The sequence below is a fragment of the Xenopus laevis genome, chromosome 5S, assembly GCF_017654675.1.
Source record: "Xenopus laevis strain J_2021 chromosome 5S, Xenopus_laevis_v10.1, whole genome shotgun sequence".
Lineage (NCBI taxonomy): Eukaryota > Metazoa > Chordata > Amphibia > Anura > Pipidae > Xenopus > Xenopus laevis.
In genome coordinates this window covers 30,573,813-30,599,562 of record NC_054380.1, presented here as the reverse complement: position 1 = coordinate 30,599,562, position 25,750 = coordinate 30,573,813, and the positions used below count along the sequence as shown (strand labels likewise).

General features: G+C 40.1%; 1 protein-coding gene across 1 annotated transcript in view; it reads left to right on the top strand.

Moving 5' to 3' along the window:
- The first annotated feature begins 1,857 nt into the window (after positions 1-1,857).
- Positions 1,858-25,750, top strand: part of pygm.S (phosphorylase, glycogen, muscle S homeolog) — a 35,064-nt gene continuing 11,171 nt past the window's right edge. The window contains 12 exon segments of the mRNA NM_001091595.1: positions 1,858-2,229; positions 9,531-9,632; positions 14,605-14,683; positions 15,320-15,423; positions 16,209-16,340; positions 18,102-18,213; positions 21,220-21,302; positions 21,500-21,643; positions 22,173-22,265; positions 23,340-23,486; positions 23,651-23,814; positions 24,979-25,093. Of these exon segments, the coding sequence (NP_001085064.1) occupies positions 1,987-2,229; positions 9,531-9,632; positions 14,605-14,683; positions 15,320-15,423; positions 16,209-16,340; positions 18,102-18,213; positions 21,220-21,302; positions 21,500-21,643; positions 22,173-22,265; positions 23,340-23,486; positions 23,651-23,814; positions 24,979-25,093 (1,518 nt within the window). The 5' untranslated portion in view covers positions 1,858-1,986.

Below are 25,750 nucleotides of genomic sequence, written 5' to 3'. Positions count from 1 at the left end.
GGCATTACGGGGTCATATTAAAGCACAAGGCCACAGGCCTCTGAGGTGACTTTAATACCTTTATAAATTTTAGCAGGGGCTACATTATTGAATATAATCTACAGTTAAATGTTCTGTATATGTTAGTCAAGAGCTTCTTCTCTTTGCTACAGAAAAAGGACTGGTACAAATGTGGCATTGAGTGCGATTTTCTAGCAATTATGTACAGGCAGTGTGCAAGGGAAAAACGTTCTAGAAGTGATCACTATAAGTTATACAGCGTGTGTGTGTGTGTGTGTACAATGCAATGGTCATTATTTCCTTTTTATCAGCAAGAAAATGCAAAAGAAATGATGCACAAAGGAACCATTAGCACTTTCAATGAGGAACTGACAGTGCTACGTCTGACGTGCCGAATGCTGAGGGCAGGGTTGCCAGGTCTAATTTACAAAACCAGCCCCAAAGATAGCACAATATGCAGTGAAAAAAAACCGTAAAAAATAAATGAATATATGTGAAAATACGCCTTTTTCAAATTTTCACAGTATCGCAAATTTTTCCATGAAGCAAAATGGGATGGATTCGGCCCTCACCAGGGGTGAAAATACAGAGGGCCCAGGAGGTATAGGCAGGGGCGCTCCGCCAATGAGGCCAGAGAGGATTCCAGGGGCGGCAAAAAGCCGCTACTGCACCTTTAAGAGCCGAATTTCAGTTTTTTAAACTGGAAATTCAGCTGTACTATTGCGAGAGAGCACAATTGCTGGATATAGGGGCCCCATAAGGCCCTGATACATATACAATTTTAATAAATATTGGTAAAACAGGTCAACTTCTAGACATTTTTAGACATTTGGAGCAGATTTTTGCCCCAAAATTAGCTGAAGTTGAGAAAAGTCAGTGGAAAACGCGAGAATGTGTGACGGGAGATGGACGGGGGTACAGAGCTCAAAATCTGGTAACTCCCTAATTCTACACAAGTCAGTCCCATTGCATGCTGGGTATGGTAGTCTTAAACTTGGCAGTTGGCAAATACAAAACAATTAAACAAAGACAACATTACCCAACATGCATTGGGAGACTCAGGCTTGGCACATTAGGGCAAGAAAAAACGGCGGCTGTTTTTCAAAGTACAAACCAGACAAAAGCCCAAAAAGTAGCCCAAATCTGTACCTTGGCTAGCTTGTACTTTCAAAACCCGCCTGGGCTTTAAATGAGTAGCCCAATTTGTCTGGAAAACTGAGGGGTGCAAAAGAATGATTGGGTCTGAGCCACCAGCAGTTATTTACATTGTGGGCTGCTGGAGGCTGCTGGAGGCTGCTGGGAAATGTAGTGGTCTAGTGGAACAGATACCAAACCATAACCAGCAGTTATATTCACGATGAGGAAAAGCTGAAAATCTGTAAAAGCCGAGGGAATCTATAAACATCTTTGCGCAAACTCATGTTATTTGCACTTTATTTACACGCTTCTTCATAATGTGACATTGTGATACTGAGGGCACCAGGTAAATGCCCGCTGTGTCCCAAACGAAATGCGGCCACGACGTGACCAGCAACTGCTCTGTTGCTTGTGACTGACTTCTAGTCCAGGGCTGGAAGAAGAAAGTCCCTGTCATTTATGAATAGGAGGGGTTTAGTGTGCATTTAGCCACGCCTACGTGACTGTAGTAGGCTGGTGCCTCGTGTGCTTTTGTGGGCGGGGCCTGGCTCTGCCTTTGCATATCATTGCCCAGAGGTTCTAATTCTCTCAGTAGCACTACTAGAGATTAGGCTTGTGTCCCGCCTCCCCTGCATATCATTACCCCGCAGGAGGAGGAGCTATCTTGTCATGGGCTGTATTAATAAGTAAAAGCGGTCAGTGTCCCTCAGTACAGTGCGTGTGTGCGAGTAGGAAGCCGGTGTAGTGAGCTGTGCGCATGAACATCCCTCCCTCTGCAGTTAATAAGGTTTGGACACAGCCAGAGCTGCACTCACATCTCCCTGGTAACCCCTCTCTGTTGGCACCGACATGGCCACCCCGCTGTCAGACTCGGACAAAAAGAAGCAGATCAGCGTGAGGGGCATCGCCGGCCTTGGGGATGTGTCCGAGGTCAGGAAGAGCTTCAATCGGCACCTGCACTTCACCCTAGTGAAAGACCGGAACGTGTCCACTCCGAGGGACTATTACTTTGCCCTGGCGCACACGGTCCGTGATCACCTGGTGGGACGATGGATCAGGACGCAGCAGTATTACTACGAGAAGGATCCCAAGGTAAATACATAAGCAACATGTCCTTCATACAGTGTCACAGGGGAACACAATCCCTGCTCTGTCACTGCTGCTGCTGCTGCTGCCATCCATCTTGCGTCTTGTTTTGCTCAATCGGTGCAGCATCTCCCTGCTGTGCGACTGGCAGCGCTTTATGCGTCACCTCGCACTGCCTCTGCTTCTTTACTCCTTGTTGTTTACTGACATAGGGATACATAAACACTGATGCAGGAGATGCGCCTGATGCATGGGGTGCCATTTGGTTCATAGGGGGACCATTTGGCATACGGGGGTACCATTTAGTGCACAGGGGTGCCAATTAGTGCACAGGGGTGCCATTTGGTTCACAGGGGTGCCATTTAGTGCACAGGGGTGCCATTAGGTTCATAGGGGTGCCATTTGGTTCAGAGGGGTGCCATTTGGTTCAGAGGGGTGCCATTTAGTGCACAGGGGTGCCATTTGGTTCATAGGGGTGCCATTTAGTTCATAGGGGTGCCATTTGGTTCATAGGGGTGCCATTTGGTTCATAGGGGTGCCATTTAGTTCATAGGGGTGCCATTTGGTTCATAGGGGTGCCATTTAGTGCACAGGGGTGCCATTTGGTTCATAGGGGTGCCATTTAGTTCATAGGGGTGTCATTTAGTGGTGCACAGAGGTGTCATTTGGCATATGGGGGTGCCATTTAGTGCATAGGGGTACCATTTGGTGCATGTTTGATGCATACAGGTAGTACATACAGGGCTGTGGTGCTGGAAAGCGCTGGGAAGTTGATTTGTTTCTATGTTAAATGATCCAGGGATGCTATGCAGTTTATCCCAGGCATGCATGGCCAGGCCAAGGTATTTTGGCATCCTAGACAAGGGCTTCAATCAGTGCCCCATCCACCCGGTCCTGCATTACCATTTCCTACTTTACCATTCATATTTCCCTAAATACCTGTGCCAGCATCTATCATATTGCCCCCATTTGTACCTGTGCCAAAGGCAGCCAATCCCTCAGATTGCCAATAATCTGTACCTGTGCCAGCATAAGCCAAAACATCCTTCATATTTTTACCCCCAATTTCCACCTATGCCAGCGGCAGCCAAAAAAAATCCATCATATTGCCCCAAATTTGTACCTGTGCCAGCACCAGCCAAAAAACCGTCATATTGCCCCAAATATGTACCTGTGCCAGCAGCAGCCAAAAATCCATCATATTGCCCCATATCATCTGTTTACCTGTGCCAGCAGCAGCCCAGATATTGCCCACAAATATGTACCAGCAGCTGCCAAGAGGGAGGTGGGTAGTGCTTCTGCCTGCAGTTTAGAATCACAGGCAAGAGGGGGTTGGAACAGGCGGTTTATAAAATTGAAAAACTATTAAAGGCCAAGCAAACCAGGTTTAAAATAGAAAAAAAATCCCCTTAAAATTGTTCCCCCCCATGATTGCACCCTAGGTGGGCGCCTACTCTGCCTGCCCCTAGTACCTACTATTTGTAAGTGCAGTCAATACATTTATTAATATGGAATTGCTTAAATATACTCAAATTGCATTATTTGCAACCTTTGCTCATTTCTATAAGTGGCCTGTGATGGAAGAAGGGATGCATTCACTTTATCTTTCTCCTCTTTTGACCTTGAGGAAGTCACCGTGGCTTCTGTCCTGTACATCCGTTACCATAATTAGACACCTATACACTGAAGTGTACAACTAGAGGCAATGCAGTGTTTCTACAGAACCACAGACTATATATATACAAGCTACATATTTTTCTTGAGCCTATATTATAATCAGCATAAACAGATTGTGATCTCTTAGAAAGTCAGATGCCTGAGTTTGTAAGTTATGTTTAATATGAGAAACATGCACAGACTCCTCTCATTAATAGACAATTTGGTGCCAACAGGCTAAGGGAATATAGGACTGATACAGGTATGTATCCTGTTATCCAGAATACTCAGGACCTGGGGTTTTCCGGATAATGGATGTTTCTGTAATTTGGAAATCATTTAAATGTTAAATAAACCCAATAGGCTGGTTTTGCTTGCAATACCTATTAATTATATCTTAGTTTGGATCACTGTACTGTTTTATTACTACATAAAATGGAGTCTATGGGAGACAACCTTTCTGTAATTTGGAGCTTTCTGGATAATGGTTTTCCACATAACATATCCCATACCTGTATAGACATAAAACTAGATATATCCATAGATTGTATCTGTAATCTTGTTCCACATTTTAAAAAATCTGATTTTAAAAAGTTTAAGGGGTTGTTCACCTTAAAACACTTTTTTTTCAATTCAGTTGTTTTTAGATTGTTCCCCAAAACTTTTTTTTTCCATTATTCATTTTTTACAGTTTTTTCCAAATTCTAAGTTTAAAGTCGAATGTTCGTGTCTGTGGTGTTTGAGTCTGGCAGCTCAGTAATTCAGGTGATGACTCTAAACTGTTACAATTTTGCAACATTTAGTTGATACATTTCTCAGCAGCATCTCTGGAGTATTAGCATCTATTGTATCAATTCTAACAGCTGCCTGTAACGAAACCCAGAGAAAAGTTATTTCTGGTGATCTATCTGAAAACAACTAATTGTTTGAAGGTGAACAACCCCTTTAAGGCCTTTAAATATAAAATTCAGGCTGTTATTTTTCTATATATCTATTATATCTATATGTTCTATCTATTGGTTGTACAAAAGAAAAGCCTGTAGGCACGTAGGTGTTAGTCGAAGACCCTACATGCATATTGATAAATGAGATTGCTCAGAAGTAGCCCATGCCGGTGCAGTCTTTTGCTAACAGGATCATCAATCAGCCGGGGTATTGGGTAAGTGATTATAATCACTGAGTGTGTGTTGACTTTTGCCAGTTGTGATCCTCATTTTATAACCTGTGGATCCAGGCCAAAAAAACATGAAAAAGAATCTTGACTCATTCTGGGTAAATTCTTCGGAAGGAACACCTATGACAGATAAGAAAAGATTCTTACGTTCAGAGAAAAAAATTGTCACCAATAAACACATGAAAAATATTTTACCTGGCAAAAAAAACAGGAAAAACATTTCATGATGTGAAAAAAATTGAGGATTGTAACTAATCCTTGCTAAATATATATTTGTTGCCCCCTCAGGGTAAAAGGATCTCCAATAATAAGAGGGATCACTGGTGGTCTTGCTAGGGGTGGATACATGCAGCCTGATGCAGTATAATAGCTATACCATGTGCAGATGATTTTGCTGCTTTTTGATCCCTTATCCGGAAACCTATTATCCAGAAAGCTCCAAATTACGGAAAGGCTGTCTTCCATAGGCTCCATTTTATGCAAATGTTTAAAAATTATTTGCTTTTATCTGTAGTAATTAAACAATACCTTGTACTTTATCCAAGCGAAGATAATTAATCCTTATTGGAAGCAAAACAACCTATTTAGTTATTAAATGTTTACATGATTTTCTAGTAGACTTTAGGCATTAAGATCCAAATTACTGAAATATTTGTTATCTGGAAAACCCCTGGTCCCGAGCATTCTGGATAACAGGTCCCGTACCTCATCATAATCATCATTTATTTATATAGCGCTGTCAAGATACGCAGTGGCGGAATTCATTCATGTTGACAGTGCATGTGTCCCTTAGTGTCTTGGAATTAAAACAAAATAAATAATGCGAAATACCTGTACAGTATTTTTACCCACATATGGGAAGATCATTAGCAAATTCAGATACAGACACTGGTAGCTATACTGGCCAACACAGAACCCTAAAAATGAGATCAGGAGGGCGATTCCATGAATCTGTCCAGTTGTACTCGTGTTTTATCATTCACTGTATGCTGATGTAGTAGAGCAGAATAAACAGCAGTGGAACACATCTGGCCATGTTGTCCTCCAACTAAGAAATACTTTCGTTCATTTATGTATTCGTTCATTCATTTATGTATTTTTCATATATTTATTCATTCAGTAGAAAGGGAGAGGAAAGGTGAAAGATAGACTTTTAATGTCACTGTTTTCTATTGCTGTTCCTTCTTCTGCTTGGAACACAGGACAGGCATAACCAGCTGTTCACCTGAAATGCCCCAAAAGCAGATGTTAATTGAGTAAATGCAGCCCAAGCTCAACGAATGTCTCTGCTTCAGGCTGAAATTCGCAGCATTTATTTAAAGGAACAGTAGCATCAAAAAATTAATGCTTTAAAGTAATAAAAATATAATGTAGAGTTTTTTTTGCCTCAGAAACATTACTATTGTTTATATAAATAAGCTACAAAAAGGGGGGTTGTGGGAGCACTCAAAAGGCTAAGTTAATGGAATTGCTACTGATTTGTCCAATTAATCAATTCACAGTCCCTGGTCCCCTGTCTCATAAGTAATTCAGTATAAGTGCAAGTGCATGTGTTTACAAAAATGGGTTTTTAGTTACAAAGTTATGATAATAAAGTTGATAAGCCACCATACCACGTCAAGGTAAACCCCACTTGGTGGTCCCTATAAAGAGTATAAAAAGTCTTGTACCTCTGCATACATAGCATTATTTGTCAGCCATTCAAAGAAGAAAAGGCTCAGGTTACACAGCAGATAGCAGATAAGCTCTGTAGAACATAATGGTGTTATCTGTTATCCACTATTTAACCTGTACCATATAGCCTTTTTTCAATTGCTGTCATTGCTACACAGCATCTTGTTTATATGAACTATAGTAGTGTTTTTGAAGCAAACACAGAACATTTACCAGTGAAGGGTGACAATACATGATATTTTCATTACTTTAAAACATTTAAATTTTTTGGTTTAAGAGTAGAAGCACATATCCATATTAATAGGGTCTGAGGGCATGGAGATTGTCTTGCATTAAGATCCTAATTGGATTAAGGTTCTTATGTGTTTCACTGTGGTTGCCTATACAGAGCTACAAAATGTCCTTGATGGATTGACCGCAGGGAAGTCATTGGCTGGGCATTATGCCTCACTCATCTATCTTTCATTATGCAGCTCTTGTTCACACAGCTAAATGGGAATTATTGGCATCCTGGGCACATTAGAATCAATATGACTGCTTCATCACTAACCTAAAAGCCACGGTTTTGCCAACCATAAATAGAAAAAAAAATTGATTATGCTATTAAATCTCTGTACATTTTTCTGTACCCATCTCTCTAATAGCTGCTAGTAGGATTGCCACTTTTTCTGGATAAAGAATACTGACCTTCCTATATATTTATCTTTTTTCCCTATTAAAAACATTGGGATCAACCATAATTCTTACCAGCTAGGCATTCCTATATATTTATCTTTTTTCCCTATTAAACACATTGGGATCAAACATCATTTTTACCAGCCAGGCTGGTAAAATATTGGCCAGGTGGCAACCCTAATTGCTACTTGTAGCTGACTAGAAATACCTTCATAAGCAAAATAATTTCTAGTCAGTGTGCCATGTGGCCATAGTACCTTTTCATCAGGAGAAGTATTGTGTTATCAGGTGAAGTATTGTGTCATCGGGTGAAGTATTGTGTCATCAGACAGAGTATTGAGTTTTTCTTTCAGGAAAATAACTAATGTTTGGAATATATTAACAAAAAATGCATTTCCTAGGACTTGTAGGGCAGAGATACACCCTGGCAGATTCGGGGAGATTAGTCGCCAGATAACAAATCTCATCTTCTCGGGGGAAATCATTTTTATAAGTCGCCTAAAGTTGCCTCACAGGGAAACTTTGGGCGTCTTCGGAAAATAAAGTACTCTGAGTGCCTTCCCGTCGCCGATTTTCATTCTAGCCGGCGGAAGGCAGGGGAAGGCCGTTCGGGGAGATTAGTCAATCCGAAGAAGAAGAGATTTGTCGCCGGGCGACTAATCTCCCCGAATCTGCCCGTGTGTCTCTGCCCTTAAAGTATTAGACTAAAACTGTCAGGGGTAGCTTAGAGTTGCAAGTTAAGCTGGCCATAGACACAAAGATCTGATCGTACGAATCGAGGATTCGTACGATTCGGGAGATGGGGAAATCCGATCGTTCGAGGATTCGAACGATCGGATCTTTGCATCTATGGCCAGTTTAACAACTGAATGGACAGACTTTGGACTGCCTGATTAGAAATAAAGTTGCTCATGAGAGTATGCCGTTTTCCTGGGCCACAATGATGGAGCCCTGGCTTATAATTATACTGTACATATGACTTGAATGGGGTACGTCCAGCTTGAGTTCTTTCAGTGTAACCAGCAGTCCTAAAGCCAAGGCGCAGACATCTTCTACATGGCAAATAAAGCTCCTGGAGCCTGACTGTTTGCTGGGAATATAAGGAAATGTAATTGGTTTCTTTCAGATGCAAATTGAAAGAAAGACTTGTGAATCAGGTTTTTGGCCGTGCCATTTCTGTTTGCCTGGAAGGCTGTATCCAGTTCAAGCATATTGGCTGGGAAAAAATAGTTGTTTGCTAGAAAACATTGTATATAAAAGATCTCTGTGTTATGGGGCCATCTTTGTGTTACGGGTATGAATTCAAATGAATGAAGCAGGGGCACATAGCAGATCTGCTTCTCTTAGCCTGCAAAAATACACAGGCTGACAACAGCTGCAGACAACAGCCTGTGTGCCCATAGCCTTACTTTTGGGCAATGCATCTAGATAACATACAATTGGTTGTCAACCAGAGTAACTACTTTGAGTGGTCACATCTGATTAGATAAGATTGGCTATTGATCCCTCAAACCAATTAGCTGACAGCCCCAGTGACAGGGTGTTATCACTTCTGCATGTGTGTTTGTGGCCTTAGTCATTATTTTTCCTGCCATAATCTTCATGTAGCTTGCCCTCTTGGGCAACTGTTGGGCTTCATCACATTTAGGGTAAGGGCACACAGGGAGATTAGTCGCCCCATTGACAAATCGCCTCTTCTTCAGGGAAACAATCTCCCCGATCTGCCTTCCCGCGCGCTATAATGAAAAATCGCCAGCGGTATGGCACTCGCGGCGATTTGTTTTCCGAAGTTGCCTCACAAGGAAACTTCGGGAGACTTCGGAAAACGAAGTACTGCGACCGCCATCCTGCTGGCGATTTCTCATTATAGCCGACGTGGAGGTAGGGGAAGGCAGATCGGGGAGATTGTCGCCCAGAAGAAGAGGCGATTAGTCAATTGGCAACTAAATCTCCCCGTGTGCCCCCGTTATAAAAAAATATCATGTTCTTTCAAGTACCCTGACATAAGCTGCCATGCATTACAAAACATTATTCTGGCCAGTACAACACTGTCATTTAAATGAGTAATGGAAGTTGTATGTACTGCTATTACCTGTGTTTGTAATTCTATTTCTGTTTTGTTCAACAGCGAATCTATTATCTCTCCCTGGAATTCTACATGGGTCGTACCCTGCAGAACACAATGCTTAATCTGGGACTGCAACATGCCTGCGATGAAGCCATTTATCAGGTACGGCTATTCCTTCACACCAATCCATATAGGATATCGACTTCTGCAGAATTGTTTCAAGAGACAGAACCAACAGTGCAGAAACTCATAAACAATGGCATTCACAAATAAATGTACAAAAATGTGATGTAATTAGGGTTGCCACCTGGCCGGTATTTTACCGGCCTGGCCCGGTAAAAATGATGGCTGATCTCAATGTTATTAATAGAGAAAAAAGATAAATATATAGAAAGGCCGGTATTTTTTTTCCAAAAAAGGTGGCAACCCTAGATGTAATACAGTTATGAACATGAACGATATCAATATAAATATATCAATAAGCTTTAAGCAAACTACTACATGTTGAATGAAAATAAAAGACAATAACTGATTGGTTGCTATGGGTAACCAGTGAGCTCCTTTAAGTGCAGGTAACCAGTCACGCAAGCTCAATCTTGCTTTGTTAATTTCTTCTTTGTAATAATTTTTCTCTGTCTGAAAGGAAATATGTTCTTGCTGCCAAGCTCTGTACTATTTCGCTCTGGCCAAAACTGTCAAGCATTGTTGCCAGAAAGAGTTGTTGTTTGACAGCATTTTTCCAACTAACCAGCACAACCCACTTGTCCTAAAGCCACTCATAGATTAACCCTTGCCCTTCAACAGGTCTAAATGTATAATTATTTTCCTTTGAATTGTCTTTCCATAATTGACTCTTAGTGTGTACTAGTGAGTTGGAGCCTGAACTGGTTTGCTGGTGGGTGGGGGATTGCTGTCCGACCACTGTGGAACTGCAACTCCCCACATCACAACATTTTCTTTCTTTTTGCTCATAGCTTCTAATAATTATTACTGGCCCTGCTTGCAGTTTCAGGCTTTCACAAGATGCCATTATTTTAATATTGTCTGGCCACATCCATCCATTTATTTGTATATCAGTATCTGCCATTTATGTAAGATAAAGAGAGTTAAGGTGGCCATACACGGATATCGTGTATATAAAGCTGGCGGTATCGGTAGTTTGGACCAATTTGACAGATTATCTGCCCGTGTATGGGGGCTTCCGACGGGTCTTCCTGATCGATATGTGTCCACGATATAGATCGGGAAGGTTTGATTTTTAACAGACCGACCCGTCGGAGCCCCTTGGCGTATTGTAATTCGATCGTTCGGCCATTCGGCCGAACGTTCGATTTACCCCCCGATATAGCCATGCCGTTAGTGACATATCGGTGAAAGATCCGCTCGTTTGGCGATGAATCTATGAGTCTATGGCCAGCTTTAGATGTAAAGATGTAGTAACATGCACATCCCTTTAAAGGACGACTAAGCCCAGTGTCCATACCTTCTTTAGAAAGGGCATGGTCTTCCATTGCCATCCCCATGGGTAAGTTTGATGAAAAGACAGTTGGATTTCTAAAACGAGTGGTCACACAATTTTCTTGTACCCTAAGCTTCCCATAGACGTGCAGATTTTATTCTTTGGGCAACAAACACTGTTCTTTTCCTTCTGACACCTACCATTATCCATTAAGATTAAAATAAGTGGGAAAAAGAACAAATCAGACAATATTGTAACCATTAATTGACAGACAGCAGTTGTGCAAAAGTTATGTCCGAAAAATAGTAGTGACAGACACCCATTGATATTGTTAGATAGGCAATACATGCAGAGATATTATCGGTAGCTGATACAAATCTTTTCACCTGTTTGATCGACTAGACAACTGCCATGGTAAGAAAAATGCTGGGACACGCCACACACGGTCCAAAAAAATCGTACATATCTTTGTTTTATACGACTGTATCTTTGCGTCTATGGCCAGCTTTATACTGTGTGCGCTATATTAATGGAGTTGCTTTACAGAAATGCCAGTGTAGAGATAAGTGAGTAAATATTGCTTTCCAGGGAAGTGAATAAAGATTAACAAGCTCAGCCCCACATCAGTGCACAGGAGGGAAGCAACCTCTGCTCTCTCCCTCTGTGCTTTGCTTTTGTCCCTATGTACTCGCAACAAACTGTACGAATTCCAGGAAATTAGTGGGAGATTGAGCCCCGGGAAACCATGACGGGATTCTTTTACTCAGAAAAGCAGCAAACTGCCTTTTTTATGCATTTAAAACTAACTATAGTCTTTTTTTAAAGTCATGAAAATAACAGAAGCACTGAAGAGAAAAAAGTGTCATTTTTCACTTTATTTTGCGAAGACAAAATTATAAGACAGCAGCAACACATTCTTCTAGGAAAGTTAAAAAGACAGTTCCAAAGTCCCACAAACTTTACAAACTACCATTGTACAGATAGGGCAGCCACATTAAAATCTTATTATCAACATCGTTCAGATACAGGAAGCTCTGATTTCAATCCATAGGCTTCTGTCCTTCTCGTTAATATTCATTAGGTGGAGAGAAGCGTTCTATATGCTTGTGTGCCCAAAGTATTAGCATCCGGAACTGTTGTTTTGGCTCCAGAGCAAACACATTTGGCTGATGTTAGTCATCCTAATATTATTACTGTAATACCTATGGAAGCATGTGTCCACCCCTTGGTGGTATAGACAGAGAAAAATGAAGGTTTGGGGAGATTTAGCCTCCCCAAAAAAGACCCAACTATCATACATAAGGCTATGGTCACACAGGCTGAAGGCTCCGGCTGTTGTCAGCATGTGTATTTTTGCAGCCTGAAAAAAGCAGATGTGCTCCCTGCCCCTGCTCCATTGATTTCAATCTGTGCTCACACACAGTGGAGATGAAGCTGAGGTCAGTCCGGAGGTGGCTCCTTTTGTGTATTTGGGCTGACCTTAGCTTCAGCTCAGCCTGTGTGCCCATAGCCCATCCAGTAATAAGTTCTCGTATGGAATGCCATTTGTTGGATGCTCTACACCAGTGATTCCAAACCAGTGGCTCATGGGTAGCATGTTGCTCATCAACCATTTGGATGCTGCTCCAAGTGGCCTCAAAGCAGGTGCTTATTTTTAAATTCCTGGCTTGGAGGCAAGTTTTGGTTGCATAAAAACCAGATGTACTGCCAAACAGAGCCTCCTGAATGCTGCCAGTCCACATAATGACTACCAAATACCCAATCACAGCCCTTAATGGGCATCCCCAGGAGCTTTTTTTGTGTTGCTCCCCAACTCTATTTATATTTGAATGTGGCTCATGGGTAAAAGAATGGTTGGTGACCCCTTCTCTAGTCCCCTCCCCTGCTTGAAGGCTTATCTCTACAATTTGGCTTATTACATCTCTCTGTCGAAAAGGTGACAATCTCATACTGAACACTTGACACAAATTCTTATGCTAGAAGATCTTAATAAACTCATTCTGATGATTTACAGTAGCCGAATTAAGTTCTGGTAAAACATTACTATACTATTCGTGCACCTTTGAATAAATCATGCAGGCTTCGTTACTGCAGCTCCCTCAAGCTATGTTCACTACATTTTGTTTGGAAAATACTGCCCCTCCTATTTCTTTTATATTTTCTTCCTATTTATAAGTGTAATAATCCTTATTTTGAAAAACATACCAGGTAGGTAGCAACCGTGCCTTTAGCCTGTGTCTCCCTGCCAGCTGTGATTGGCCAGCAGTGTCTGCACAATGCCAGTGAGAGCCGGCGCAGGCAGCCACTGTGCCACCCAATGATCAAATTACCTGTAGGCTGTTCTCTGCTCATTCAATCACTCCTTTGTTCTAGCAACAATGTAGTATGCTTGCCACTCAGTACCTGACGCATAATATTTCCATTTAATGAGCTCTGCTTTGGGCATTAGCAATATAGATCTACTGTGGATAAACGTGCTCATTTATGACTCAGTATAATAAATATATAGGGTTTATTATAGATATATAGTATGGGTGACCTGAGCAACCTAATTTATCTACAAATTAATTTTCCTTAATATGCATAGAAGCTACCACACTGTAATCTCTGATTAATCAATCTTAAATTGCATGACTCCAGTGAAACGGCGCCCCCAGTAGCCTAATTATCTTGTGATTCTGGCACATTAAACATTAGGCTATGGCCACACTAGGCTGATTCTTGGCCTGCATTTATCCACAAGCCAAAAATCTCCTCTTATGTTTGAATCAGCAATCTTCTGTGTCTTTATCCAGATCCATTGTGCAGGCACACAGAGTGGTTCAATGCCAAAATCCGCCTCATGTGCTTGCCCCAGGGCCAACACAGTAGCCCCAGGTAAAGACAATGAGGAGCAGTGATTTCAATGTAGTGGCTGATTCATAGCCTACGTTTATCCTAAAAATAAAGGGGTTGTCCAATCTGCCAGTCTGCTCCAGGACTTCGCCACAGCTCCCAAGGCTCTCTAGAATAATTACTCAAAAATATATCCAAAAACTACTAAATATAAAAGTCAAAAAGCTTTATTAAATAAACATGATTAAAAAAATGGTACATACTGACCCTCCAATAATCCACTCGCGTTTATCCTCAGACTGAGAATTAACCCAGTGTGGCTGTAGCCTTAACTCCACAGTTTTGGTGCTTATTTTGATTTTTAATAAAAATCAGAAGCCAAGCTGAGTTTAAAATGGCACAGCTGCAGGGTAAACGGCCCTTCTCTTGATCCTTTCCTCTCAAACAAGGTCAGCCCAAGAACAGTCATGGGAACTATGTAAATAATAACAGGAGAAGATTACCCTAATTTACATATTTATATGAAAATAAAACATGATATAACAGAAAATAACATCTTTAAAGTCATTTATAACTTTTAAGTAATGTGAGTTTAATGGTTTGGGTTTGGTGTGTCTGCGCACGTAGGATTTGGCCAAATTCTGTTGAATCCTGAGTGGAACCCTTGGTTCGGTGCATCCATACTAAATATGCACTAGGTTTCCTCTTACTTTTTGAGCATTTTAAACATTTGTGTGAATAAAGTGCAAAAAATCTGTAATGCTATAAATAAAAGTAGCATCTCTTTCCAAGTGACTAGCAAGGCTTCATGTCTCAGGTTTTCTTCTCTTGTCTCTGCAGCTGGGCCTGGATATGGAAGAGCTTGAGGAGATAGAAGAGGATGCAGGTCTCGGGAATGGTGGATTGGGGCGTCTGGCAGGTAAGGAGCTCACAGAATATTCTACTTTTCAACAGATCAGGCAAAAGGAATCAAATACATTATAGTTTTTTTTCTCAGCAGTACAGCATCTATTTCAGTTAGACTGTTTTCTAGATATATATGGCCCTTGGCCCCTCAGCAAGGACCTTTATTAAGGTAAAAAAAAGCACCGGTATGGGATCTGTTATCCGGAAACTCGTTATCCAGAAAGCTCTGAGTTATGGAAAGGCCTTCTCCCATATACTTCATTTTATCCAAATAATGCCAATTTTAAAAAAATGATTTCCTTTTTCTGTAAACAGTAGCTTGTACTTGATCCAAACTAAGATATTCCTTATTGGAAGCAAAACCAACCTATTATTTAATGTTTACATGATTTTCTAGTAGACTTAAGGTATGAAGCTCCATTATATGGAAAACCCCAGGTCCTGAGCATTCTGGATAACAGGTCCCATACCTGTATAAGATAATTTATATGTATTTTTCCAGAAAAGGTGAAAATCTAAGGTTTTAGTATTTTAAGTTTTTCTCAGCACACCCAAACAATTATGGAGGGCACATGAGCAGTTCACTGTCCTTTTCGTTTTTTTGTAAGTATGATTGAATTGCAACTTATTGTTTCTGTCCATGTTTAAGCTTGCTTCCTGGACTCTATGGCAACACTTGGACTTGCAGCTTATGGATATGGAATTCGATATGAATTTGGAATATTCAACCAAAGGATTATGAATGGCTGGCAGGTAAATACAAAGCATGTTATTATACACACTGTCATTGCTCGTGCTTTAAATAATTAGTGGAATCTTTAATAAAAATGCATAAAAATTAGAGATTTGTATCTAATCCTGATGGCCTATTTATAGAGTTTTTTTTTCCTGTCCCAGGCATTAAAGCATAAGTATACAGTGACGTGAAAAGGAAAGTGGGGTTTTACATCTCAGGACAGACTGACAATGATCTTATTATTACTAAATCCTTAAATTAGATAAAATTAAATATGTTGCTTTATGACAAGTAACACAGAACAGACTTCAGTTTGTCATCTATGTTTAACCACAAATAAACCCATTGTGTGAAGCAAGCACACCACAACTTCTTCCTTGGTAATTAACATTGTAATTAGAGTCCAGTGCAGATAATGAATGCACTTGCTTATTCTGTGAACAGGAAGTAGCGTCTCCTGTGCTGAAACTTTGGTGAGGACTATATGATTGTTACGGATATCCTGATGTTCACACACATGTATTATAGAAGCTGTCATGTAGTGCCTGTGGCCCATTAGGCTGCCTGTACTTATACTGATAGAATGATATGATATTAGCTTTAGTACAAATTTCACAAAAAAATGATATTCTAGGCTACAGTTATGCATAGGTAGGAGGATGCCATGACATAGTTATACCCATGTTCACTATCACATTTCCTATGAAATGGAAAATAAGAATGACAGATGGTGGATGAAGCATTTTGCACAACTAGTAAAGCAGATATTACAGGAGTTACAACTTTCTTTCATCCATTTCAGGTTGAAGAAGCAGATGATTGGTTGCGGTATGGAAATCCCTGGGAAAAAGCTCGCCCTGAGTTCATGCTTCCGGTCCATTTCTATGGCAGAGTAGAGCACACAGCTGAAGGTTCCCAGTGGGTTGACACGCAGGTTTGTTACAGATTATACATATAGAGATATGGGACCTATTATCCAGAATGCTCGGGACCTGGGGCTTTCCATAATTTAGAACTGCATACCTTAAGTCTACTAGAAAATCATGTAAACATTAAATAAACCCAATAGGCTGGTTTTGCTTCTAATAAGGATTAATTATATCTTAGTTTGGATCAAGTACAAAGTACTGTTTCATTATTACAGAGAAAAAGGAAATCGTTTTTAAAAAAATTTATTATTTGATTATAATGGAGTCTATGGGAGACGGCCTTTCCGTAATTCTGAACTTTCTGGATAACGGGTTTCCGGATAACTGATCCTATAACTGTATATATATATATATATATATATATATATATATATATATATATATATATATATATATATACATAAATATATATATGTGGGATACAACGTGCATGACTAATATTACATGGGTAAAATTGTACTTTTGACCCAATAAGTTTTATGTACAGGTATGTGATCCGTTATCCAGAAACCCGTTATCCAGAAAGCTCAGAATTTCTTAAAGGCTGTCTCCCATAGACTCCATTATTATAAAATAATCCAAATTTTTTAAAATGATTTCCTTTTTCTCTGTAATAATAAAACAGGAGCTTGTACTTCATCCAAACTAAGTTATAAATAAAGCCTTACTGGATGCAAAACCAGCCTATTGGGATTATTTAATGTTTATATGATTTTCTATTAGACTTAAGATATGAAGATCCAAATTACAGAAAGATCTGTTATCTGGAAAACCCCAGGTCCCAAGCATTCTGGATACCTGTATAGGAAAGTGAAGAATATTCTAGAGTAGATTCAGAGGTTTCTATATTTCTAAGAATAATTCCAAAGTTGAATGGTAATGTTTAAGCGCAGCTACAACCGCTCGTCAATAAGAGCCCTTAGTATGATGTAGAGAGTGATATTCTGAGACAATTTGCATTTGGCTTTCATGTTTTTATTATTTGTAGTTTTTTAGCTATTTAGCTTTTTATCCAGCAGCTCTCCAGAATGCATTTTCAGCAATCTGGTTGCTAGGTTACAAATTATCCTAGCAACCATGCACTGATTTGAATAATATACTGGAAAATGAATAGGAGATGACTTGAATAGAAAAAAAGTAATAAAAAGTAGCAATAAATAATTAAATTTGTAGCCTTATGAAGCATTTGTTTTTTGGTCGGGTCAGTGACTCCCCCATTTGAAAGCTGGAAAGAGTCAGAAAAAAAGACAAATAATTAAAAAACGATAAAAAATAAAAACTGACAACTAATTGAAAATTTTAAGTATAGCCACTATGTTTTTGCTTTGTGAGGTAATTACCTATAATTACTGTTACATTGTACCCTAAAATCAGAGACAAGCTCAGATTTGGGGAGATTAGTTGCCCAGCGACACATCTCCTCTTCTTCGGGGCGACTAATCTCCCCGAACTGCCTCCCTGCCAGCTAGAATGTAAATCAATGGCGGGATGGCACTCAGAGCGATTCGTTTTCCGGAGTTGCCTGAAGTTTCCTTGTGAGGCAACTTCGGACGACTTCGGAAAATGAAGCAACCCGAGTGGCATCCCGCCAGCGATTTACATTCTAGCTGGCAGGGGAGGCAGTTCGTGGAGATTAGTCGCCCCAAAGAAGAGGAGATTTGTCCCCTGGGCGACTAATCTCCCTGAATCTGAGCGTGTGTCTCTGCCCTTAATACACAATTGCTATTTGTAGCAAAAATCAATATATTTTTCTTTTCTCTCCTCAGATTGTTCTGGCAATGCCTTACGATACACCAGTCCCTGGATACAAAAATAACACCGTGAACACCATGAGGCTGTGGTCAGCCAAGGCCCCTAATGAGTTCAACCTAAAAGAGTGTAAGGATACCTTTAACATTATATATCAGGTATAAGCAACCTTTGGCTCTCCAGAAATTGTTGGACTTTAATCCTCAGAACTCCCCAAAGCCTTGAGTAGTCAGTGGGATTGTGTGAGCTGAAGTACAACAACATCTAGAGGTCTGTTGCTTGCTAATACCAATAACACCAGCACTGTCAAATACAGCTTTTTGGGTCTCTCGTTTCTCACCAATTTCTATTTTAAACGGTCATATTTACAGGTTATTTATGACATATTTTTATATTATGGAGATATGTTCTGGTATGTCCTGGAAGGGCCCAAGAAAGGTTGAATGCTTGCTTTATAGCCGAGTGCATTTCATCTTGTTTTAACTGTTTAGTCACAAAATAGCTTTCTGCTGTGTCCTTCAATATACAGAGAAAAAGTTTGACGTGTATATAGCATTGCCCTTCATACAATCATAGCATTCTTTGCATTCTAAGTTGTTGAAAGGATTGCATGGAAATTTGTGAAAGCTGGCTATAAATAACATAACATATGTATTAAAATGAATCATTGGGGGTGTCTTTTTTAATTGAACCTTTTAAATATAAATAATAACAACTGGCACAGGTCTGAATAATAAAAATCCTCCAGTGTAAGGAGAGGTGCCGTAATCCTCATTTACTATAAAGGCTTATGAGGGACTTTTTGCTACTAAATTATGTGTGGGTGACGGCATAAAAAAGTGTGAGATAGTAACACCAATAAATTAATTATACCTACCAATGAACTAGTATCTGAGTATCTGTTTACCACCTTTGTCTTTAAAGGTGTGGTTCACCTTTGAGTTAACTTTTAGTATATCATAGAATGGCCAAATCTAAGCAACCTTTCAATTGGTCTTCATTATTTATTTATTTTTATTAGTTTTATATGTATTTGCCTTCTTCTTCTAACTCTTTCCAGCTTTCAAACGGTGGTCACCCCAACTAAAAACAAATGTGCTTTAAGGCTTCAAATGTATTGTAATTGCTACTTTTTATTACTCCTCATTCTATTCAGGTCTCTCCTATATTCATATTCCAGTCTCTCATTCAAATCAGTGCATGGTTGCTAAGGTAATTTGGACCCTAGCAGCCGCATTGCTGAAATTTCAAACCGGAGAGCTATTGGATAAAAAGCTAAATAATTTAAAAAAAACACAAATAATAAAAAATGGAAACCAATTGCAAATTGTCTCAGAATATCACTCGCTACACATACTACAAGTTAATTTAAAGGTGATTTTCAGACTTGAAGTTGGTGATAGTGGTGCCATTAAACCCCCCCTTTGACGCTCTGGAGATGAGCAATAAAAGGCTGGCTGACTGTTTGGAAAGTTATGTCAGAATCTTTTTTTCCATTTACCCAATAAACTGTTGCAGATGTTGATTTGTCTCAATATTGTTAGTGTTTAACCTTCTTTGGCAATGAAATCATAACGTAGCATCTCTAGTCACACAGGGTTTTTCTTCAAGAGGGTAGTTTTATTAATAACAGGCTGTGTTTGCTGGGTCCACACAAGTGTATTGTGCACTCTGCATTTAGGGCAGAGACGCGCGGTCACATTCGGGGAAATTACCTGCCTGGCGACAAAACGTATCTTCTTTGGGGTAACTAATCTCCACGAACTGCCTTCTCGCAGACTAGAATGTAAATCGCCGGCGGGATGGCAATTGGAGCACTTTGTTTTCCCGAAGTCGCCCAAAGTTTCCTCGTGAGGCCACTTTGGGTGATTTCGGAAAACAAAGCGCTCCAAGTGCCATCCCGTCGGTGATTTCCAATCTAGCCAACGGGAAGGCAAGGGAGACAGTTCAGGGAGATTAGTTGCCCCGAAGAAGAGATTTGCCGCCGAGCAACTAATCTCCCCGAATCTGACGGTGTGTCTCTGCCCTTTCTCTATGGGGCAGATTTACATAGGGTCGAATATCGAGGGTTAATTAACCCTCGATATTCGACTGCCGAATGTAAATCCTTCGACTTCGAATATCGAAGTCGAAGGATTTAGCGATATTCCTACGATCAAACAAACGATTAAATCCTTCAAATCGAATGATTCGAAGGATTTTAATCCATCGATCAAAGGATATTCCTTCCTGAATCGTTCGAGTCGTAGTCGAAGGTCGAAGTAGCCATATTCGACCATTTGAAATTCAAAGTATTTTTTCTTCTATTCCTTCACTCGAGCAATGTAAATGGGCCCCCAAGTGTGTTTGGTATGCCTGGAGTTGTTTCTAATCAGTTGGTCGTGTTCTGTTTGCATCACTACCTGATTAGTGCCAATTAGTTGGCTCCTTCCAGCAGGTTTTCTCATTGTGGAATGACAGTTGTAGAACATTGTCTGGCACTTGTGATTATCACCGCAGCTGTAGGGACTCTGGCAGGATAACCATATAAGGGGAATAAGCCTCAGACAATTGCTATTTTAGTTTGAACTCTGCCATGGTTGTCACGTCTACTAAAATTCCAGAAACTCACCACAAATAAATACATACTTTTCTTGAGCGATTTTATTCTTAAATATATTGTTATAATGTTTTAATATTTACAGCAAATCACATGTGTTGACATAAAACAACATCTTTATCACTCATGTATAGGGATGCACCGAATCCTCTATTTGGAATTCGGTCGAATCCTTTACAAAAGATTCGGCCGTATCCTAATTTGCATATGCAAATTAGGGGCAGGAAAGGAAAAAGTGGAAAAATGCTTTTTTTGTGACAAAAAGTCACGAGATTTCCCTACCGCCCGTAATTTACATATGCAAATTAGGATTTGGTTCGGCCAGGCACAAGGATTCGGCCTGAATCCTGTTGAAAAAGGCAGAATCCTGGATTCGGTGCATCCCTACTCGTAGCTTGTCCGTATGTGAAATGTATCTAATTAATAAACTACAAACAAAGGTCTGTTGTTGTTGTCCATATGTGAAATGTATCTAATTAATAAACTACGTTGTTGTAACTTTAAATAAGTAACTCCATGTGTTACTGTGTCTGCAGTTAATGTTGGGGACTACATAGAGGCCGTGCTGGACAGAAATCTGGCGGAAAACATCTCTCGAGTCTTGTACCCTAATGACAATGTAAGTTTGACCTTTACTGTTAAATTTAATATTAGTGGACAATACTCATAACTAATTGTAGCATATAACAGAAGCCAGGTATTGTTCTTACTGCAAAATGGTTTGTAAGTGCTATAAAGAAAAGTCTCTCATATCATTGGATAACATATTGCCTTTGAGACTTTTTAAGGATAGTCACTCCAATATTTTTTGCTTAGTTCTTTGAAGGCAAAGAGCTGCGACTGAAGCAGGAGTACTTCGTTGTGGCTGCGACGCTACAGGATATAATCAGGCGATTCAAGTCTTCTAAGTTTGGATGTCGGGACCCCGTTAGAACCTGCTTTGATACATTCCCAGACAAGGTATGTGCACCGTATAGAAAGACGATTTCAATGTTTTTATGTCTATCAAACCTGAGATGGAATCAGCTTGATTCAGTCTACACTACTAGGGGCAGATTTATAAAGTGTCGAAGTGAATTAGAAGTAAAAAAAAATCTAAATTCAAAGCAATTCTTTGGATACTTCGACCATCGAATAGGATACTACGACTTCGAATTCAATTCGAAGTAAAATAGTTTGAATATTCGACCATTCGATAATAAGTACTGTCTCTTTAAAAAAAACTTCGAATTCAATACTTCGCCAAATTAAACCTGTCGAAGTGCTATGTTAGGCTATGGGGACCTTCTAGAGCAATTTTCTAAGTTTTTTTAAGTAGAAGAAAAATCGTTCGATCGAACGCGGAAATCCTTATCGATCTAACGAGTTTACTTCGACCACAGCATACCCAAATTCGCTGAAAAAAGTAAAATTCGATATTCGAAGTCGAAGGTAGAGTGTGAAAGCTTGTAGAACAGCTTGAATTTGTGCTTTTCTGTTTTTCCAACAGGTTGCAATACAGCTGAATGACACTCATCCTGCACTCGCCATCCCAGAGCTTATGAGGATTCTAGTAGATGTGGAGAAAATGGACTGGGATAGGGTAAGGCATTTAGAGATTAAAATACATACAGTACCTATTTAACATTACTGGGCTTCTGTATTGTGAATACACTGCAAGTCATTTCAGATACTTGTATGGTTTCTTTTGAATTGGTACAACCTCTCAAATTAATTGTTACTCTGGAAAGTTTGCATATTAAAGGAGAACTAAACCCTAAAAATGAATATGGCTAAAAATGGCATAATTTATATACTGAATTTATTGCACCAGCCTAAAGTTTCAGCTTGTCAATAGCAGCAATGATCCAGGACTTCAAACTTTATGTTTTTTTTTTTACTTTGTGGGGTAATTACCTATAATTACTGTTACATTGTACCCTAAGAGCAGAGACATGCTCAGATTTGGGGAGATTAGTCGCCCAGCGACACATCTCTTCTTCGGGCGACTAATCTCCCCGAATTGCCTTCCACTTTCCTTCCACTGCCTTCCCACGGCTAGAATGTAAATCAATGATGGGATGGCACTCAGAGCGATTCGTTTTCCGAAGTTGTCTGAAGTTTCCTTGTGAGGCAACTTCGGACGACTTCGGGAAAATGAAGCGATCCGTGTGGCATCCCGCCATTGATTTACATTCTAGCCGGCAGGGGAGGCAATATTAATTACTAATCAGCCTTATATTTTGACATTTTTATTCTATATTGTGAGTGGGTCCATAAGCTCAGTAAGTGACAGCAGCACAGAGCATGTGCAGTGAATCAGCAGAAAAGAAGATGGGGAGCTACTAGAGCATTTTTGGAGGCACAGATCTTCCCTGCTAAAGGGCTCTGGTTGCCTTGGGCTGGTACAGAAACCCAAAACATAATGTACAACATTTCTAGTTACTTCTTTAGGTAAGCTTTAGTTCTCCTTTAAAGTGAGCAGAAGATCCCAAATAGTGAGACAAATGTCATGGGCTGCTGAATGACAGTAACCACATGGCTAAAGAGACACCTTGTTCTGCGGGAACAAGTAGTACCTGTGGATAATACAATGAAAACAATTTGCCATTACATTTGCATATATAGAGATATATGGCAGTGCATGGTAAATATACTCTGCTTTTTTGTTGTTTAGGCCTGGGATGTCACCAAGAAGACCTGTGCTTATACAAACCACACAGTGCTGCCCGAGGCTCTGGAACGATGGCCTGTGCACTTGTTTGAGAAATTGCTGCCCCGTCACCTGGAGATTATCTATGCAATCAATCAACGACACCTAGATGTAAGATTCTTTCTCCATTACATATAAAGGAATCATTCTGCCAACATCTGCCCAACATTAGGGCTCGGTAATAATGTCTTGCATGTGAATAATAAGTACGCAGCTCAAATTTGTATGATCCCAGTGTTTTAAATGGTGCTACAGGTTTACCTCTCCTTTTTTAGGAAGTGGCTGCCATGTATCCAGGGGATATGGACCGACTGAGGAGAATGTCTATTATTGAAGAAGGAGATTGCAAAAGGATCAATATGGCTAACTTGTGTGTGATTGGCTCTCATGCTGTGAATGGAGTGGCCAGGATTCACTCTGAAATAGTGAAGAATTCTGTGTGAGTACCCATAGGGCGAGCATTCTCTGGCACAGTCTCCTGTAGTGACGAGGAATACAATGGCACTTTGTCAAATGATACGTTGAAACATAGGTCGCACTGTTGAAGGAAGATATCATCTGAGTTATGGCTGATGTTGGACTGGGGAATTTGGTTCCATATTCCAGTTTCCTCTAATTAACAACATACAGGGATCACGTTAAATGTCAAATGGTTAGATCTGTCAAGCGGACTGAGGATTCGGTGTCCCAGCCAATGAAGTTGATTAAATAAATATTACACTGATGGGCCAACACTGCAAAATAGAATTTCTTTCAGAAAAGTTATTGTTTCTCCTACTCAAGGGCACATTTACTAAGGGTCGAATATCGAGGGTTAATTGACCCTCAAATTTGACCCTACGAATTCGAATATCGAAGGATTTTAATCGATCAAAAAAACCTTAGAAAACTGATGGGGATGGTCCCCATAGGCTAACATTGACCTCGGTAGGTTTAAACTGCTGAAGTATGTAGTCTACGTTTTTTTTAAAGAGACAGTACTTCGACTATTGAATGGTCAAATAGTCGAACGATTTTTAGTTCGAATCGTTCGAGTCGAAGTCGTAGTCGAAGGTCATAGTAGCCTATTTGATGGTCGAAGTAGCCAAAAAAAACTTTGAAATTCAACGTCTTTTTACTTCGAATCCTTCATTCGAGCTTAGTAAATGTGCCCCTCAGTGTTCTTTCCCATGTCACATCTTGACTACTTCTCCTGCTTGGGTTCCATTCTCATAGCTACCTGTAATTGCAGCACTTTTAGCAATACAAACAATCTGTGACTTTATTTTGATCTCTACAATCTTGAAACCATCTCCAGGCTTCAGGTAACCTGCCTTTTGGAACGGAAAGGGGGGGGGGAGGTGTCTGTGGTTTTATGGACCTTTCCTTTTCACTTTATTAAACATACATACAGGCAGCACTAGGGGGTCAAACTGTGTATGCCCTTTTCTGTTTAAGGCAAAGCACCCCAAAGCCAACCTCAGTAGATGGATATGCTTTATCTGACTCCTGATCTGATTCTGATTTTGTATTCTCTTTCTCTGCGGTACTTTATTAGGTCATTGATTTTTACCTTGTAGCCTACTGCCTTAACAGACTGTTACATCTCACTCTTGCATTGCAGTTTCAAAGATTTCTATGACCTGGAACCAAACAAGTTCCAGAACAAGACCAATGGCATCACCCCAAGACGCTGGCTTATGCTGTGCAACCCAGGCCTGTCTGATATCATTTCTGAGGTAATGCCAATGGGATTTAAGCGTGCCGGGATATACCATCTCCTTTAATTCACTTTTAGAAAAGCTTTTAGTATGATGTAGCTTGTGATATTGTGACCACTGTTTGAAAGTTAGAATAAGGAAAAATAACAGGGCAAATCATAAAGACCACACAGAAGTTGTAGAGAATAGCACATTTTTTATAATTATAATTGTATAATGACCCACTGTAAATATGAAGCAGACAGATCATGAGAAACAACCCTAATGTGTAGTGTTTCTCAAATATATTTTGTTCCCTTGGAGTGTCTGTGCTATTCTTCAGTAAACAGACCAACGATCCAATGCAAGGCCTCATGCTCAGGGCTGATTCCCTCCCAGCATTTCTATATTAATACAATCTCTATTTAGTCAGCTCTGTAAAATTTGTGGAAGATTTCCATGATCATGATGGACAGTGCCAAAGCACACTTAAAGGAGAACTAAACCCTAAAGTTAAAAAAACCCTACCGTACATAGACCCCCTCCCTCCTCCCCCCCAGCCTAAGTGTTACCCCGGGTAAATGCCCCAAAACGTTTTAATTACCCCTCGGTGCAGCTTCAGGCATCCGACTTCATTGGCGCCATGTTCAGCCGCTTCGGTAATCTTCAGAATGAGACGGGGACTTTGGCAATTTT